Source organism: Haliaeetus leucocephalus, unplaced genomic scaffold (genome assembly GCF_000737465.1).
Source record: "Haliaeetus leucocephalus isolate CR32 unplaced genomic scaffold, Haliaeetus_leucocephalus-4.0 Scaffold451, whole genome shotgun sequence".
Lineage (NCBI taxonomy): Eukaryota > Metazoa > Chordata > Aves > Accipitriformes > Accipitridae > Haliaeetus > Haliaeetus leucocephalus.
In genome coordinates this window covers 3,097,777-3,117,776 of record NW_010972887.1, presented here as the reverse complement: position 1 = coordinate 3,117,776, position 20,000 = coordinate 3,097,777, and the positions used below count along the sequence as shown (strand labels likewise).

Genomic DNA, 20,000 nt, shown 5'->3' with positions numbered 1-20,000 from the left:
TTGCAGGTCTGGAAGAACTGGCTTCTCCAGAACTCCACAAGCAAGTTATAAACTAAGCTGCTCCCAAGAGTGAAACTGCCTCAAGCCCTTTGGTCTGCCCGAGTCTATTACACACACCAGAACTCCATAAATGCTTGAAGAATTAAGCGGTGCTCACCATGAGCTCACAGCACACACCTCATGGGATTTTTAAAAATCAAAATGATGCATGCTTACCAAACACACAAAACTAACAACCAGATGAGAAGGAAGGCAGGGTGGTATTTGAAACTACAGATACAACTTAAAGAAGCCTACTAAGAGACATTTGAACTTGCCAATTTCAAGCTTACTCTGGTTCTCTGCTTCACATGACATCTACTCAAGTTTTCACTGTCAAAACCAGTAATATTGCCATTAAGAAAGAAAAGCTCAGCAGAGGAAGAAAGCAGGCCGTGGGGAGCTACACTGGGCCATACCAAGCCTGGAGGCCTCCACCACTATTCTGAAACAAACATTTCACTCTAGAACTAACAGCTAAGTCCAATACATAGACCTGAAAGCCCCAGAAGGTACCACCTCCACTACAGTAGCATATGGAGGCCTTGAATTCAGACCCCACTGAACTAAGTACTGTTTCAAAAGATAGTAAACTTCTTGGTATATGGTCTTCTAGTTATATGCTTTCTTCTGGAAAGAAGCCATTTAACAAGAAAAAAAATGCTTCACAGGAGTTTGAAGTATCACACAACAAATTGTTAACATAGAACTACCTTCATAAACAGGGCAATTTCATGTATAGCCTTAAGAACATTTGTTTCAGTGACAATGAAGCCATAAACTTGGACCAGTGATGTGCGTAAAATGATCAGGACTGCACAGATTTGCACTGGTAGGACTCCATCTCTTTCCTGGTTCTGGAAAGCACTTTAAAGCAAGATTCTAACCTACACTTGCAAAAGGTTAGTGGATGCCCCAGCCCACAGGATGAAATAAAAAGGGTCTCAAAACTAAGTTTGTCTTCCAAAGTTCTCCCCTCTCCTATAGCTTTCACCTGCGGATCCGCTATGTGAAGTCAGTGAGACTTATTTTAGGCTTAAAGCCATGCTTTTAATATACTATGCTCCTATTTTTACATTAATAAACGCTTGAATTTCAATATGTGAAAAGGCAGTATTACTTACCATCTAGCAATTCTAGAGTAACTGAAGGGTCTACATATTCCCACCAGTGTTTTCCATCAGTTGATACTGGAATCTCCCAGTTGGACCACTTGCAGGCCAAGTGAATGCACACACATGCTATCACTGTAGGCTTGTACTGAAGACAGAACGTAGTAAGATGAAGACTGTTGCACAAATTTCGTAATGAGGAACCAAAGGAAAGCAAACATGTAAAACAGAAAACCCAAACAAATCAACCATTAACATACAGAGTAAGATAACACGTCAAGCAACAGCAGTTAAACATTAGGTCAAGGAACATTTTTCTGATTTAAGTTCATAAGATATCTTACTGCCTTAAGAAAACAAAGGGCAGGGCATTTATCTGGTGAAAAAGTTTAATTTGCTTTTGCTATAAAAAGTGCAACAAACAGTAAATAAATTTACCAGTCATTCTACTGTAGTTAAGTACCAAAAAGAAAGAAGTATAAAATGGTCAATTAAAATTCTACAGTAAAAAACCATACAGCTGATTATGCAGTCTCTGAATGAGACAATTAGAAGAAGGTACCCAATAGTTCCACAGAAGCCAAGTGAATTACTCGTGGGCTTAGCTTTCACTGGGCCTGGATTTGTGGTATTTGCAAACTTGCCTTCAGCTTCCAGCTGGCAGCAGCACAAAGACATTGGTTCAGTTTCACTGCTTTATCATAACTTTTGTTAACAGCTGTTTCAAATATAGAACCTTGCCCATCAAGGAACCACCAAGAAATATTTATTTGGAAGAGTTCTAATAACCAGCAGATACTGCTTAAAAAACTATCTACATGTAATGTAATCCTCTTAAATAAAGCTCAAAGTTGTTTTGCAAGAAGTAAGCTGAAGTAATCAAGAAATCAAGACTGAAGTCTGCTCTCAAATTCCACCTTTCTACAACAGACTATGTATACACAATTCCCATTTGGAATCCTAGAACTTTAAATTTATGTAAGTACTTAAGTTTTAAAACTATATATTAAGATTAAAGAGCCGCTTCTAAACGGAAGAACATCGGACCACTACTAGTCCATCCGAAAAGAAAAATCAGCTAGTTGAAAAGATCTTAGGCCCACTACAATTTTATAAGTTAAGATTGGATCAATATATTTAAAGTTAAGAGAAAAGTGCCATTAACTACAAGTGTAAACTAAAAATAGTTTTGTACTTACCAAGATGCTCGAATTTCTAGGTTAAGTTTAGCTCTTTGTAATCTTTAGCTGCTATTCAGGCTACCAATTTTAGACTTATGCACTCACAATCGAGAAAATGTCATCAGAAAGCACCACTACACTTCTCATTGTGCATTTAACCCCTTTGTGCCATCAGGCCCTTGTACAATACACCGCACTGCAGACAAGAAGGTACCACCACTGTAGATGGCCCAGTCTCCTGTTGCAACAAGGGTAAGACACATGTAGGGGGCCCTGCAGTAAAGGAAGCTATAGTGTGCTACAACAGTGCAACAAAGAGGTTCAGGATAACAACCTGTTGGTAGCCATGAAATAGGATGTCTGTGCCAAATCCTTGCTTGCTGTAAGAAAAGAAAAACAGAGAGATTAAAGATCTGCACTAACTTGTCAGGTTCATTCCAAAATTAAAGCACTTTTACCTTCCAAAAGCACGACTTGTTATTTCCACAGAACTGACCTGAATTTAGCTAACTAGCCTTTAAAAGAATCTTTTCCGAGATACAGAAGAAGCTGTTACATTCAGTAACTGGAGATGGACCAGTCACTCCATTCACTGACCCTCCCCCTGTACAACCCGCACAACAGTTTCCCTTTGCTCATCCACCCCGCCAACGCCTCACACACGAGCGCGCTCTCTTCTAGGAATACCTGCTTCCCCACCCTCGTTTGCAGGTGATCCCTAGCGTAGCCGTGGACTGCAGTAAGGCAGTCGGTAAAAGCCAATTCATAGCAGTGCAAGTTCTGCTCTGGGAGAGGAGCATGGCAGGACCGTTGGAGAACACACCTCCCACCCCCCAGCACCTCCCCGAAAACAGCCACATCTCTCTCCCAAAGCCCTATGACACAGCAAGCTCCCAAGCCAGATGGTAAAAAAAATTAAACGAGTTTTCTGCTCCCTCTAATTAAAGCGCACCATACTCATAACAATTTGTTCCACATTTGTTAAACCTATGGCAAAGCTTTGATAGGAAATAAACAACTTTGTTTTAGTTACAGTCAGGGAAAAAAACCCACAGAAGACTGCAACATGCCAGAAATGAAAAGCTAACGACTCAGGCTGTTACAGCCATCTAGCATTGACCCCTACCAGGGAAACCCCAACACTCCTCACTCAAGTAAGAGAACTTACTGTAACATGCATATAATGGAATAGCTGGGCACAATGGTTTTAACTGAAGATTGAATGCAGCCTTCATTGAATTCTTACTTTGACACTATCCCTTGAAATCAGTGCTACCTGCAGAAAGTGTATTGTTGAATTTTATGTCAAAGGGAATATTGTTAAAACTTTTATTTTAATAATCATCTCTCCACAAAGTTTGAGAAAGACTGCAGTGGCTTTTAAAATGTAATTTAAAAAAGCATATTAAGTATGTGATTTAACTTGACTTCTAATGATTGCCAAGGACGATAAATCAGATTTGTCTTTATGCTACGCAACTGGGCAGTACCATAATCCAAGAATGTAGGAAGTAGCAAGGTAACAGGATCCGTTCCTACACACAAATTCTACTAATCCATAATAATCAAAAGGTGAACTGACAATGTGGCAGTGTTATACTGTAATGGTAACTGCATGCCAGATAACCACAGAGTTCAACCTTTTCCTCTCCCTCCCATCAAAAAACCGTCAGGCAGTATTACCAAAAAAAAAGTGAAACAAGACTATCATAACAAAACAGATGAAAATACAGAATGGTTGAATAAGACTGAAATTGATGTCTTGCTCTTTGTTTTTCATCAAAGCAATGTTTAAAGGATCTTCAATGATTTCTATATTCTGTAAAGTTACAACATGTTTGAATTAATGGACTGGACCAAGAAGCATCTCTACTCTCACTGAAATATCCCTTTTGAACAAGGAAGAAAAGCAGATGCCAGAAAACTTCTATTTAACATCAGCTTGAAAGTTGAGTAAATCAAAACACATACCTGGAAGAAAAGAATCACATCTTGAAACACACATTTTAGCCTCAATCAAAAATTAATGTGCTAAATACCTTACCTATACTACAAGCAGCATGATACTGTTTCAACTTATTTACAGCTAAATAATCATCATTGCCAAAACCAGCAAGAAATTTCAGCTCACAACTAAAGCCTGTGGTAACACAAGGCACAACTGAAAACAACCGTCCCAAACTCTCTTACATTTAAGACAGCTTTGGTTTAGTAGAATTCATCACGAAAGTTAAAGCTAACGAATTTTTGTTCCTACATTGTGGTGTGTTATTTCCTTTGTAATAGTGGAAAGTGCATCTCCAAATTAAAATAATCTTGAAGCAGAGGCTAAAACAAGCCAGCAGAGCTTCTCTATTATAACTCACAAGTTGCAGGACTGATGACTGTGACACCAGCCATTAATTATCGATTTTATATTTTATCATTCAGGAGTGATTTAAAACACCCACCCTGTCTCACTGCTGCAGAAGCAACCATAAGGCAGGGGATTACTAAAGTAGTAATCAAGATTTTTGAAACAGGACTTGCTGTCCGATACACCTTCCAAAAAGCTACTATCTCCAAGAAATTCCCAACTGGAAACCAAAATGCTTTTTATTGGGCATAGCCACACAATTCATCCGGTTGCAATTCCAAGATATGTGAGTCTTTTCTTCAACACTAGGTTATCTTGGATCTTGAGATAATTGTGAAAACATGACTGCCAAGTCACCCTTAGGAGGGTGGTAGCTGGCCAGGCCTAGGACCCTGACAACATACGTGAACTTTCCCCAGAAAGAGGAGACTGCAGGTAAGCCAGTCAACTTCGGAAGAGAGAAAGCTTGCTTAAGTCCTCCTGAGCAAAATGAAAAAGCCACAGGCTCTCAATGGAGGTATGTTGGTGGATGCCTGTTATATCTGGAAAGGGCTGGAGGAGGTCATGGTGTAGGCATTCAGGTCTGAGCAGTCCTGGTGGCTTTACTTTCTTGAAAGTATTTAAACCTTTGGAACAGGCCTGCAAAAGCCTGAGGTGAAAGTTCAGAATGTGAAGGCCGCCTGTAGCCATGCTGGGGTGCAGCTGGTGTTTTAAGATCTTTCCACACCACATAGTGTACTAAGATTTAAATTTTCCCATGAGAATACCCTCTGAAAAAGCTGATTCATTTTCATCTCCTCTTCTGCTGACTTTGTCTTTATCAGCCTGATTTAACCAGTGGCACCTGTGCACACAGAGACTATGGTATGTTTGAAGAATTTGACAGTGCAAATTCCACAAAAGATTATTAAGGAACATGGCAAGATACCTGGTAACCTGCAGAGTAGCGAGAACAATCCTAGAAATCCTTGGGATCCAATCTTCAGTTCCAAAAGAAGGTTGTGTGCCAACACAGAAAAAGGAAGGACTGAAGACTTCCCAAGATGGAGATGAGGCTACAGATTCCTCCCCTTCCAAGTTCCACCAGAAGCAGGCTGGGAACAGACTGATTTTGCACCAGAACTTAAGAGGACCATGTCACGGTCTTGGCACTAGGGCAGTTTCACTGCTGATCATTCAACTAGCATTCAAGCCAGAAAGGTAGTTTGACACCAGAACAGGTTTTGGTGTTGGGTTTTTTTTTGATTATTTTTCTTTCTTTTTTCTTTTCTTCTCTTCAGTATTGGAGCATCCTTGGAATGGGCACTGAAGCTTGCTGACAGGCCTTCACAGATCCACTGCCTTCAGATTCTTTAGAGGACCTGTGGGATCCTAAGGAATGATGGTCCTGTCTCCTCTTCTCAGTCTCTTGACACTGAGGAAGAATGGTGCAGAAAAAAGACTGAGCCCACACCATTTTCCTTGTCTACTATACTGACCAAACTGTAAAGATGGAACAATTTCATCAACCCCTGAATATCTGAAAACCAGAAGGAATAATTAGATACCTTATGCCTGATCATCATGAGTCATTATGTATCCATCCAGTCACCCCTTATCTACCATAAGCTGTGTTGTCTAATACTACCTTCAGAAAGGCTTTCAATCTTAGAGATGAAGAATTCAACTTTTTCTTTAGTTGTATGTTGAAGCAATTATGTTTATTTTCACCAATTCCCACTTACTAGTTCATCTTCGGCTTCCAGCAATTGATTCTGGTATGCCACTATGAGACTAGACAGTCTTCTGACAATGGACTTGGCTGAATCTTTTGAGCATCATCAGTAGAACCTGTTTTTTTTTGGTTGGTTGGTTTTTTTGTTTGGTGGTTTTTGTTTTGGTTTGGTTTTTTTTTCCTATTTTGTTTTTAAAGGGGGTAGCTTATAGATTAATACAGGTAACAGTGACAGCATAAAGCACATTACCCTGGATGCAAGACAACATAGTGATACAGAGAATCAGCCATCCTCTTAGCCACTTAAGTTTAGCCAGCAAAAGGGCATCTTCTCACCACATGGCAATTCAGTGCACACATGCTAAGCCAAAACCTTAAGTACACTTGCATACCTCAGCTAACTTTGTTGCCTCTCTTCTGATACTTACTCAGCCACATTATATTCCTCCCTTCCTTCTCACCCCAAACATACAGTTGGAGGTTTTAATCATAAGTCTTGGATAACTTAATCACCTTTAATAAATGAAGGTATCTCTGCCTTCTGAAATAGTGCTTTTTGTCCAAGCAGACATGTTACCAGAACCAGATGAAGCAACCTTGCATTTCTTTAAATTCCCAGTCAATACCTTTAGCACTGAAGATTTAACACTGACAAGTCTTGGGTGTATTTGAAAGCTTCAGGATTTGATATCTAAGTGTTGCACCTATTCACATTAAAACAACACCCTGTCCAATAAATAAATGTTATGAGATAGAGAACTAAAATCATGCCACTGCATCTTTGAACATATATCACTGTGCCCACAAGCCCATCTCTTTATTCACTCAATACATAAGACTAATGTTCCACAGCAACTCTTCTTTACTTGCTTGACTTGCATGCATGACTACAGATTTCACGCTCAATGTTTTTAATTTATGGATTAATTTGTTGGGGTTTTGTCGTTTATTTATTTTTTTAATATGAGGTAATTAAGTCTTGTGTTCACAGCCTATACCACCCCTAGGAGGGGCATATACTGACAAGAATTTCATTTGCATACATACATACTGAGAAGCACACCTACTCCAGTGAGTAGGTTTTCAAGCATCAGATGTATTGCATTCACTTTGCACCAGTCCTTGAAGTACATGGATTTTCAGCCCTCAGTGGAGTCTTCAGATTTCAAGACTTGGTATAATTTTAGAATTTTAAGTGTTTTGTTATAACTGGGCTGACATTAAATACTAGTTTTAAAATGTCAAATTTAAAAATTAGCATGTACCTTTCATGTATGAATTTTGTCAATACACAAAAGTAGCATACAAAACACAAAGGAAAAAGCTGAACTGTCTTGGAGTGGTATCTACCCTTGACTAAAGGAAATTAAGGTTGTGTAGCAGTATGCTTTTCTTCTTGTAGGCTCAAGTCAGAAACACTTGCTAATGTGGAAATCCTGATGCAGCTTACAACACTGCCTGCCACCCCTCCCCACAGCCCCAAATACTGAGCAAAAGTGCAGGGGCTCACACAAAACAGGGAAATGTGTGCTCACAGTCATATTGACCAACAGCTAAAAAAATCCAAAGCAAAACCCTACAGACCTGCTGATGCTGACTACTGAGACTTTAGGTGCAATTAGACTTATGCATTGAGTCACAACCAAATCTGGACAGAAAGCAAAGAATCATTATCTTACAGCAAGAATAGCAATAAAGGTACTTTATATGCAAATAACTTACAGCACCAGTCCTACTCAGAATCAAACTCTGAAGACACTACACCAGTAAGCTACTTTAAAATGAGAGCGATACTTTTTCTGCAAAGAACAACTTTAATTCTGGTTACTGCAAAACAGATCTAGTTAACATGATTAAGTTGTAGCTAACTTTCCTATATTTTATAGAGAAAAAAACAACAACAAAAAAAACTTTGAAGCACTTAACTTTGCGTTTTTCACTGCAAAACCAGCTAAAGACTAAAGACTAACAACCATGGTCTAATAATTTCCAAACACTTTTTAATTAAGGAACATAACTAAAGCGAAAAACTTATTTTAGGTGCTTTTACAACTGATAACTAATTTTTTCATCCTCCATCTTATGAGAGGATTTTTTTTCTTTTTTTTAAATCTCCAAAGGAAACCGATTTAAGAACTAAAGGTGTGCCAAAATTCAGCAAAAATATTAAAGAACAAAACAGGTTTCTAGCCAGAGTCACATTAATGAGCTGCATACAAGTTAGAGGATATGATTATTTAACGAAAGGTTTGGGGTTTTGTGCTACCATCCAAAACAAGTACACCCTGCTCCAGAAAAACAATTAGTCACATCTTGAAGTATTTGCACGTGATAGCAGACCTGCTATGCACTCTCTTTATCCCTCAGTTCATTACCTAAAAAGATTTGCTAAGACAGAAGTCTAGCATTAGCCATCAAGCAACATGCAGACTAAACTTCACTTGGTAAAACTACTTCAGAATGAAAATAATCAACCCAGAATGATATGTAGCTGGCTATTCAGTTTTCAACTACTAACTGCTTCTGTCATTTGAGAAAACATGGAACAGACATCATTAAAATCAATGCTAATAAGAAAGCAAACAAAATGAAGGACAGAGAACTGGACTCTATCAAACTCTCAAGGTTAAGATCAAGCTTTTAGTAATTAGCTTTAAACAAACTCTTTGGATAACATAGTTGGTGAAGAAGCTGATATTAGGCAAATAACATCACCTTCAAATTTTACTAGAAAGGTAAAAAAGGACTTACAGAAGCAGTTAAAAGTCACTGACCTCTCACTAATTGCGTACATTTCACAACATCTGTGTGTGGATGTTCAATGGTAATCTCAAAACCTGAAGAGTTACGAATACATTTTAGAATTACACATTTGCATCTGTAAAATAAAAATACCAAACCCTTTTTGTTTCCCCACAGACCTCAAATGCTTGCTAAACCTTTGCACAGCAGATCAAGTAACACTATTTAACTGCCTTTTATTCTTCACCTTTTCATACTTTTCAAGAGTAGACAGTATAGCTACTTCAAGATCAATTAGTAAAACACTCCTTTGGTAATCTCAAATCCTATATATATATATGTGTGTGTGTTTTTAAAGTTGAACATATCTGAACAGTTTCTAGTACATTATTAAGTCAGTAAAAGCTGTATTACAGACACACTGAAATATATGTGTGCACACACGCTTTATTCATTGATTTCTGGGACTTAAACATGTTGCATCTATGAAATTACAAATTAAGTCATTTGTAGGTCAGTGACTTAAGAAACCTTTCTTTGTTTATGACACTATTTAAGAATGAGGTCATGATTGTTAGCTTTTTTTTTAAAAATATACTCAAATTGATATTGAAGAATATCTCAGTAAGTCAGTGTTCTCAGGCCTGCTAGCTGTAATTGTCTCTGTTTATGTTACTTTAAAGTCAGAAGAGTTTCTTATCAGAACATCCATTTCAAATTTTGGAATTACCCGAATCCATCGAATGGTTACACTACAGCTTGTGATGTTCAGAGGTAATAATCCTGCTCAATTACATATTGTTCTTTAATTGAAAGGCAAAATGGGGAAAAGCACTTACTATAAAGCTCTTCCCAATTGCTTCAGAACACATACACAGCTAACCTAGTATAACACGTTACCTTATATGAAGAAATATCAACATAGTTACTACTTTGGAGTAAAATCTGTTTGGAAGAGTACACATTTCTACCCCATCAAACCGTCAGAAACATCTATTTCACAAGTACAGATATGCCTTTTCTTCCTCCAAAGCAAACACAACAGAACTACTAATATAAAACTAAATTCATAGGTCAGAAGCTGTACACAAAAATAGTAAAATACTAGTGTACCAACAGCACATCAAAATTCCAGTTACTTGCGTTCCATTACTTCTTCGTGGTAAGTTGGCTGCACAGGAGATAATTAGAAAGACATACCTAAAGTTTGAAGCATTATTGTTTCAAGTATAACCAGCTCTTGGGCTTGCTGAAGGTATGCCTGAAACAAATAAGCAAACAGGTCAAGACGTAGCTATCTATTGTCTCAAAATTTTTTATCATACACTTCCTATTTGAATACTGGTACTAGCAGCACAAGTTAAGACCACTACCCAAGCCAGTTAGGACTGACGACTCGGAGCACTTCACTATGTAATACTTTTCTCTACCAGTATAAGCATTACTGCAAATGCAGTTATACCAGCCTAACCATCTTTCACAGTAAGATTTACTTAGTTTGGATCTCATATAATCTATTCCAGCAAAAGATTTTTAGAAGTGGGGGGTGCTGTAAGAATTACAAAGGCTTGCCAATACAAATCAACTCAACTATCTCTAGGCAGATAATCCATTTTACAAGTACTTTAAAATACAGCTGGAAATACTCAGTTGGCCTGTGTTAAGCTAGCTTAAGCTTGTGGGCTCAAACGCCCATATGTGTATATATACCTCCACCTGACATTCCAAGACCTGGGAGCATAACAAAGGTGCTCAAAATACGTCAGCTGAGGTCCAGCAGGGTATAACTAGCTCAGCCTGACCTTCAAGCAGAACAACTCTGGCGCATTTCCACCACGCTTCCTCATATGTTTGGTTTCAGGAAGACTCATCTCAGGAAAGAAAATGTGAACGATAAAGCGGAAGCTGTACAAGCTTTGGCAAATGAAAGGAAGACCAATGTATCACAGAAGGCAGCAGCTGACAACTGTATCGCATCCTTTAAAACAGAATGTAGACAACAGTGCAGTGAGCCTCTGGCTGAGAGAGGAACACAGTGTCCTGAACTCCTCTCTGCGCAAACTGTGTGACTTATGGAATCACACATGAAACCTCTTATTTAATATCTAGCCTAGTCTTCCACTATACATGTAGAAGTCTTAAAAATAATGCAAGTTCAAGACGAAGCAATCTCTCTAAGTTTCATAACGCAAATATTTCAGTCTTTAATAAGTTACATTAAGTAATACAAAAGACTTAAATGGTATAAAAACAAAAGTTTTTTCTAGTTTGCAGACAGCAATAATCCAGTCAAGACAATGTAACAGATCATTAGATGAAGTGTCATCTGATTATCTTTAAAACCATGACTTCCACCTACATCACTCTTTGTATCCAGTTGTGGCTCTTGAGGATGAAGACAGGCATGTGCTACTTTAATAACATGTTCAAGTTTCCGTGGCTGTTCTTCCACTTTTGCAGCCAAAAACAATGCCGTAGGAGATATTATCTGAAGAAGAAAAACATATGTATTTTTTAACTTTTTACAAGTAGGACTTGAATTTTTATGGAGAGTCTAAAGTGGTAATTAGAAAAGGTTTAAGAAGTTGGATTTGTTTGTGGGGTTTTTTTTAACAGTTCTGAAATCATGCAAGGTAACAAAAATAACTACTCATGTTTTATTTTATAACTGATGTAATCCTCTCAGCAGCACAGGGAAAGAGTAGCATAAATGCTAAATTACATTTGTGACTAAGATGTCTAAGGTCAAACTAATTCTAGTTCAACATAAAAAGAATAGATTTGGCCCAGAAGATTTAGTCGCACTAGAACAGGCTGTTTCAAGTTGAATATACTTCATGAGAAAGTTCATCCAATTTCTTGCACAGTAGTGAGCCATTACACCATCTTTTCAGTAAAAGTCAAACCAGCTGATCACAACTTCTGCTAGCATTCGATTCTCCTGAAGAGCAAGAAACTTTGCAGAGAACTTTATGGAAAACAGCTTGTTATATAAAAATAGGCTGTATAAGTAAAACCTTACTCTTAGAAACTTTACATCCAGCAGTATTTGGTGAACAAAGCACAAAGATTCACAAAAAAGCAGTTACATCAAGTCTGAGTAAAGACTACAAGATGTTTAGAGTTGAAAATTTTCATAAAACTCTAGGTGTCATAAGCTGGCAGCAAAGCACCCATTCACAGTTCATTCAGTATCACCTAGGAGTTAGCCATGACGCAGGGTTGTGATGCCTAGTTATTAGCTAAAATGACTGATGTATCTATATACAGAGCATGGCTAACCATAAAAGACTTAAAAGAACCAGGGTCCTCTTTGTATGCAAAAGTTGACCATGTTAGACAGGAATTAAAACGACAGTAGAAATCTTCATGTAGACATGAGCAGATTAAATTGGTTAAAATTAAGACAGTATAAAGCATTTATTCAGAGATTGAAAGAGTTGTTTGTTGAGTATTTAATTAATGCATTGTGCAAGCAGCACAGGTATTGGATTTCTCATTCAATGTGCAAGTAGAATGAGACTGAATGAACTGAATAGCAGCTGTACTTCCCCCCTAAAGTGAGGTTTGCTTTTTTTTTTTGGTCAGCAAGCAGACCTTTGTTATGCCAGAATGAAACATTTGGTGTAAAAATTCACAATATATGGAAAACTGCAATGAACTGATTAGAATTGAACATTTAAGCAATTACCCATTACATTTCAGGAACTTTCAAGTGTACTGAGGGAGTACTTTTTGCCTCCTTAAATCACTTCGAAATGTCCCCTTAGATCTGAAGTAAATCTTTTAAGTTGGCAGACTTGAGGAAAACTGAGACCCTGGGAAGGTGATACCCCTTGATGCACAGAAGCATGCTATGAAGAAATCTAGTATTCTAAAAAAACCCAAACCACCCAAAACAAGTCACAGAGAGAAAATTCTTCCACAACAGAGAAAAAAGAAACGACTTTCTTTTTAAGAAGTTTGTAGCTCAAGCCTTACAAATGCATGAAATGAAAACCTGAAGTCAGGTGTTGCTGAACCACGCTGTATTAACACTGTCATTCAAGACTTCTGATGATTTTTGAGAAGTTCCTACCCACATCACTTGAATGATTTGAAATTCTGGAAGAAACTCCCTTTGCTAAGGACATACTACTTGAAATATGTCTCACTTAAGCTGGGAGAGAAACTTTTAAGTACTAAATGTGAAGGAAAGACTTTCTGGAGTTCAGAAAGCTAGAGTACCAACAGCTTTGAAGTGCCAGATATACAGTAGCATGCACGTGTATAACCCAACATACACATGCCATATAAAGATATTCTACAGAGCAGACAAACTGTGCTCCTGTCCAGTAATGCACAAACCCAGGCAAACCTCTCTCGTCTACACTTGTTTCACCCATATAATCCCTGCGGTAGTGTCTCCCCAGTGTGCTTCAAGGATTTAGGGTAGGCGTAACTGAGAAAGGTGTTTAAGGCTAGCACCTTGTACACCAGGGCCAGCCTAAGAGGAAGGATTACATTCTCAGACATAATCCTGAGCTTTTGGGAAAAGCCAGATTAGCAGACAGGGCCAGGAAGCCAGAGAAACATGACCAACAGAGAAGAAAGGAAATCAGGAATGTTGAAGAATCTACAGAGTTATGAAGAAACAAGTTTGACAAGACATTGGACAGAAATGAGGAGGTATTAATGAGCACACCAGAGAGACTAGAACTGGTTCAATTTTATTTTTTTTTTTTTTTTTACTCAGGAAAAAGGATACAATGAGGTAGACCATGATGGACTGAAAACTAAGACTCAACATAGTGAAGTCAGTGAGGAAGGAAAGTTAAGTCATGAAGTTTATGGAATCAGAAATAGAATGGATGATGGGAAGAAGCTTTAATAGAAAGTAAGTAGAAGATCTTTTCCATCTCCCCAGGATCACACAATTTTTATTGTTTTAATTTAAAACAAACCAAACAGCTGTTGGGTCAGTAACCTGTAGCAGTGCCTTACTGCTGGGCTGAAGAAGAACAAAAGCAACTGCACTGTGAGCAATGAAGTGTTGCTCCCTGCTGCTCTCCCCTTTTTTCTAGCCTTACCACCCCCACCAAGCATCACACACTTATCCCCAAGCACCTGCATCCAGGCCTTACAGTTTTTCTAGCTTTGTGTACAAGTTCAATCCAAATATATCCTAACACAAGGTCTCTTCCTACACAGATTGTGGGTATAGTTACACATACATGGAATTTTCACAGTTTACCATTCTGAAAAAATCAACTTCCAACAATTACCGTGAGTAAAAATATTTACATTTCACAGAGCCATTCTTCGAACCAAGTCACCAATAACTGCACAATTAAATAATGAGAACACTCTCACTCACTATTATTTGATGTTTGACTGCACTGAAGTTTTATTTCATTCCAAAAAAGCACCTTCTTCATCAGGCTGACTTCAGGATATTTTCTAACTTACCAAAACAGATCAGTTCTAGCCGAGAACTCTCCATACAATTCCTGACCTCCAAGACCTCACATAAACCACAGTTCTGGAGGCTGATTTAAGTCAAACTGATTAACTGGCATTTAACTCTGGTGCATCAGAAATCTACGTACACCCCAATTATCTATGTCCTTAAAACAGAAGTGTTGGCTTCCAGCCAAAGAATTTCAGGTCTTGGTTCTCATTCCCAGTTTAGAGTAGGTCAGTATTTTTGTCTCCCTTGGTATTTATTCAGGAAAATAGACATCCTAATAAAATTTCAGACTTGGCATGCATACAGTCTTCAGTGAAGATGACACACCCTGCTAAGCGTGTAACTGGCAAAGTTACTCAAACACTTTCATTCATTTCCAATTCTCAAAAATGACAGAAAAAGCAAAGTAGAACAAAAAAGCAAAATTAAAGACAGACTTGACAAATCTGTAAGTTTCCTATATATAAACATCTTCATTTGACATAAACCAAAATAAAGTTATCTACCATGCACCCAAAATATTCTTTAAGACTTCAAAAAATTTCTTCAGAAGAACACACGTGATTTATGAAATTAAATCCCTTTTTTGTACTAGCTGAGAAACTCAGAAGCCAAGTCCCACTGAAATAGAAAAACCAAACCGTAAGAGCCTTATTATGACAGTCCAAGAGCGTTATACAGCAAGTTTTATTGGTAAATGTGGTACAAGTCCTTTTTCACTAAAAAGTACAAGACATATTGTAAAAACAGTGTTGCTACAATGAAGGCATTTGGAATAATCTCAGAATACAGCTGCAGCATGCACATTGTTCCCTGAGAACTCCCTCTCCCTTTTAATGCCAATATTTGTATGTTCTTAGACCTGATACAAAATAGCTTAAGACATTAAGTGGTCCCAGTCTATGACAGAGGTTTTTCAAGTGCAAACACAAAGAGTTGCAAGGTTTTTTTTATTATACCCAGGAGCTCACATTACATAAAAATCAGCAAATACGATAAATTGCAAGATTAAAAACAGAACTGAAGTGGTCCAGAACAGCCTTGCTAAAGCTTGGTGCATATTACGAAAGTTTTAAGAACTTTGCACAACTGCAGAGTCAACTGTTCAATACTGCAATTTGGACAGGGCACAAGAGACAGGAAGGGAATACAGAGGGATGGGAAACAAAAAAACCCCTCCACACAACTCGCCTACCTTGCGCTTCAGAGAAAAAATTCCTCCTGCAGCCTTCTTTAGGCACGTCATTAAGTTCCACTGCATGTCACACAAAAAACCCTTGACATCATCAAGTATATTTTCAACTGGTTGTTTGGTATTACACATGGCATTTCTAAGGATTACATTTTAAAATACAGCTACCGTTTGGATGCCTTACCTCTCATTTCCAGCATACCAAGGATTTTTCCCCCTTCTCTGTTCTTCAAATCACTGTGTACTAAAGAATAAGCCTCTAAAAGAGGTATTTGCTATATAACAATATCAAACACACTAAGTACTACAGAAACAGTATTTCCAGAAGAACTTTAATTTTCAAGATATTTTAAAGTGTAACAGTCAGGCTAGCATTTCCTATAAAAAGCCAGCAAGCTCCCTCCCCACCCCAATATTAGCACTGACTAACTTTATACTCAGCAAACCAAAGTTACTATGCCCTGGTCAACAGTAACATAAAAAGAATAATTTGTACTACTGCTGAGGGGATTCATAGTAGTTCCTGAAATGTCATTTGCATAGCTAGGGAAAATTAGTAGCCAGGGCATCCAATTCAGCTTACCAGAATTGGTAAAGCAAGTTTCGACCCTATTACTGAGGCATAGCAACCTTGCAAAGTCTTAACCTGCTTTGATTGCAACATCAAACCCCCAACACATTCTTCACTGCAACTAAAAGTATGTACTTCGTGGATAATCCATAGCAATTCAAAAGTGACTTGCTAGCCCACAGTAAATTCACAAAAAAAGGATATTTGGTCATTAGAGCAATAAATGCAATACATTCCAAACGAACCAAGACTATATTAACTGGTATGTGCCACCCCTGTGGCTCTACAGATTGAAGATACTGTTGGGAATTCTGTTCCCTATTCGCAGTTGACTCAAAATCTTGAAAGCCTGTAAAACTGCTTAGCAGTAACTTACATTGAAGAAAAAAAAAAGAATTAAGACAACAACTATTCATTAAATGAGCTTCCACTTGAAGACCTGTTTATTAACAATTAAGTACATGTGACTTATATGTAAGACATACACATGTATTTGTATAGCCCAGCAATTATACGTGACAATAAATATGCAAGTGGTTATTACTTGGCTAAAAAAATTAACCTACCAATAAACGCAAGAAAACAAAGGCTACATTTTTTCAGCTGGAGATCATAAGGCATTCTGACTAATGGCCATCTAATTTTCTAGCCCCAGCCTTCAGATTCCTTCTTGCCATGGACAAACATCACTACATCCACACAACAAAAAAAATATACCATATACTGTGGAAAATTTTAGCTAGGTCTTTGCTTCAAGGCTGCCAGGACTTTACTATTTAATTTCTAAGGGTTAGTTTCTTTTTGAAGTGGATGAATATTGTTACATTTCTTAGCTTGCCAAGTACTCTGGAGATTTGATATTAAGTATTTATTACAGTCCTTGGCTTTTGCTTTCTCTACAGAGAACCCACCAGATGGTTTGGGAGTATTTTAAAAGTGACTCACATTCACTTTGAGATCACCCCTTTTACCCAATAGGAAAATAAGTAAGAAAATGCATTTGCCTATCAGTACACACACAAAGCTGCTGTCTGGCCTTACGCTCATCAAGAACTACAGAAAGTAATTCAGCAGGAATCAATATTACTGACTGCTCACTTGCAGTGCACTTGCCTTTAACTTCTATTTGTATAGTGTTACCTGAGAATCAATTTAACAATACACTTTCCCCCTCCTGTAACAGTCGCAGTTTCCATGGCGTTCAGCAGCTTACTTGCAAATTTTAAGATTCATAAATATAACTTAAGGCATAGCTTTCATAACAAGGGCACTATATATCCAAATACTACTGTGCTTCCAGTTCCAAGCCACCGGCATTTTCCACTGTCTGGTGAAAACCCAAACACAGCAGCTAAAGCTTCTTGCTACCTCAATCTATCCTAGATTACCAGATGACAGTACAAACAGTAATCTAGCAGATGATAACACAAACCCCAGCTACAGCAGCTCTACACAGAGTGACCTCTCCATTCCAAGCAGCTCTGCCTAGTTTATCCAGCCCGCAAGTCACCCACAGTCACAGAAAACTTGGGATGCCTCACCAGCTCCTCTTCCACTGGCTACAGATTACTGCTACATGGGCAGGTATGCAGAGGGGAGAAAGATGGAGCAACTGTTTCACTGCCTTCACTCGATATATTACAGGAACACTTTCACAGGGCATATTCCACCACAAAGCCTGCTGGAACTTGATTCTCATGTGTGCTGTTCTTGCTCTAGAACTAGAAAACTGTTTTAGGGAAGTACATTTTGATGTATATGTATATCCATCCATTCAATACACAGCTCTCTATCACTACATAAACAAAACCTACAGTATATATTTCTTCCAGGCTTATGCACACTTAGCTCAGGTTGTATGGAAACTCTTGGCTTTTATTACATAACGACCTGTAACACCGCAGTTTTGGTAACAAGCTTGCTGGAAGTTTGAATTCACCTCAGATTTTGCACAAAAATACTTAAATACACTTCTGAAGTGTACCTACAAACTAATACTTATTTCCTGCTGAACAAACACCAAATAAGCTGTCCATTTGCTCAGCCAACAATGATAAACAAATTCATGCCAGATGAAAGAGTTGGCTAACGCTGTAACTCACTGTGTACCTGCCCAAATTTCAGACAGTGCAAGGTTTGCAAGATTGTGCCCCTTGGCAGACCAAGGTCTGCTCTGGTCTAGACCATATCACCTGTCACACTGTCTCACTCCGTTTCTCATGAAAAGCCAAGATCTGAGAAAACTCATCCTCACCACTTAGTGATGTACCACCATAGTTATTAACTGTTCTTGCAAAGTTAGTAAAAAATACTGATGAAAAGTACTTCCCCCCCCTTTAAAAAACAAGACTACCTAGAATATTACATGATTATTTTTCTAACTACTGCATCCAATACTGGACATAAAAAAAAAAGTCTTGAAATTTTCAAGTTGGTATCTCAGGTTCCATACCTGTTACAAAATCCCTCAATTACAGGTAGTATTTTTACTGAAGAATTCAGTTCTTCATAACACATTCTGTATTCAGATTCAGCATATTCAGTTCATTAGTAAAAACAGTAGAGCTGGCGTTTTCTCATCAGATTTAGGGATTTTTCTTATCTAATATGACTTATCATCATACTGTTTAAGACTAGACTAGTTAAATGAATTTACACTGCTTTTTGAGAACAGATACATAATCCATATGGATGCACACATAACCACATTATAATTGTCAGACACACCATGCTAGCACTACCACTGAATTCATTAAGAAAAATGTGTGTTCCTACACATCAGCCTTTCAAACTACAGCACATAAGCACTAGCCAGACTCAGAACATCTAAATGCATTCTTCACACACCCAAAATGTATTTGCTGATGGTGCCTATTTTTTTTTTATTTCGATGGCAGAAGATAAACATCTAATTGCCACTAGTTAAAATAATTCAAAGTTGAAAAGAAGCATCATTATTGCTTCTAAACCATTGATAAGAAGCTAGGATTCCTATAAACGCACCAAACTTTACAATCCAGCAGAGCAATGTAACACTTAGTCAGACTGCCAAAATTATGGGCATATTATTACCGCATATAAAATCATACTTACATTTCGATTAAATTTTGTGAAGGAATGATGCATATAAAACCTGTGCATGTAAACAATTGCAGTGTTTATCGTAAGCTGAGATCTGGAAGACTAAATTAAGGAAACACTACATATTAAGAAAATTGTTTACAAGAACTGAAAGCAAGGCGCCTTCTATATCAATCATTGCTTTCAACACACTGTCTTCGGCCGAAAATGAATGAAGGACGTGACACTTCAGAACTCAGCTGCTATTAACGCATCCCTAACCGACACTGACACGCATCTTCCCCATCTGTTTCGCAGACAATGTGGAGATTCCTACACCGGACCAGCCACATCTCACCCGCTGAACGAAAACTCCTCAATGGGCGACATACACCGAAATACCGCCTCAAAGTGCTTTTGTTTTGTTCCGATTCAACTATTTCAGGCGGGGATCCGAGGCTTTCGCCTTACTCCCATTTCTCGCCTTTTTTTAAAATCAGATCAAAGCACGGCTAGCGAGGAGACGCCCGCCTGACGGAAAACGAGTCCGCAAGCAGCAGGGACCGACTTTAGGAGTGTCTGAG

The 20,000-nt window shown here is 38.1% G+C and overlaps 1 protein-coding gene across 8 annotated transcripts in view; it reads right to left on the bottom strand.

Annotated features, from left to right (window-relative positions):
* CCNT2 (cyclin T2) overlaps positions 1–19,902 on the bottom strand; it is a 25,511-nt gene extending 5,609 nt beyond the window's left edge. For 2 of the 8 annotated variants that reach the window (XM_010575136.1, XM_010575138.1), the window contains exons 1-6: positions 19,450–19,902; positions 11,504–11,632; positions 10,345–10,405; positions 9,177–9,239; positions 2,667–2,712; positions 1,164–1,327 (exon numbers count right to left, since the gene is read on the bottom strand). In XM_010575136.1, coding sequence (XP_010573438.1) covers positions 1,164–1,327; positions 2,667–2,712; positions 9,177–9,239; positions 10,345–10,405; positions 11,504–11,632; positions 19,450–19,497 — 511 coding nt within the window. In that variant the 5' untranslated portion in view covers positions 19,498–19,902. Of the gene's footprint in view, positions 1–1,163; positions 1,328–2,666; positions 2,713–3,500; positions 3,574–5,616; positions 6,103–9,176; positions 9,240–10,344; positions 10,809–11,503; positions 11,633–15,969 lie in introns of those variants that run through there. The other 6 variants (XM_010575140.1, XM_010575137.1, XM_010575142.1 and 3 more) reach the window with 6 other exon arrangements.
* Between the last annotated feature and the right edge of the window lie 98 nt (positions 19,903–20,000).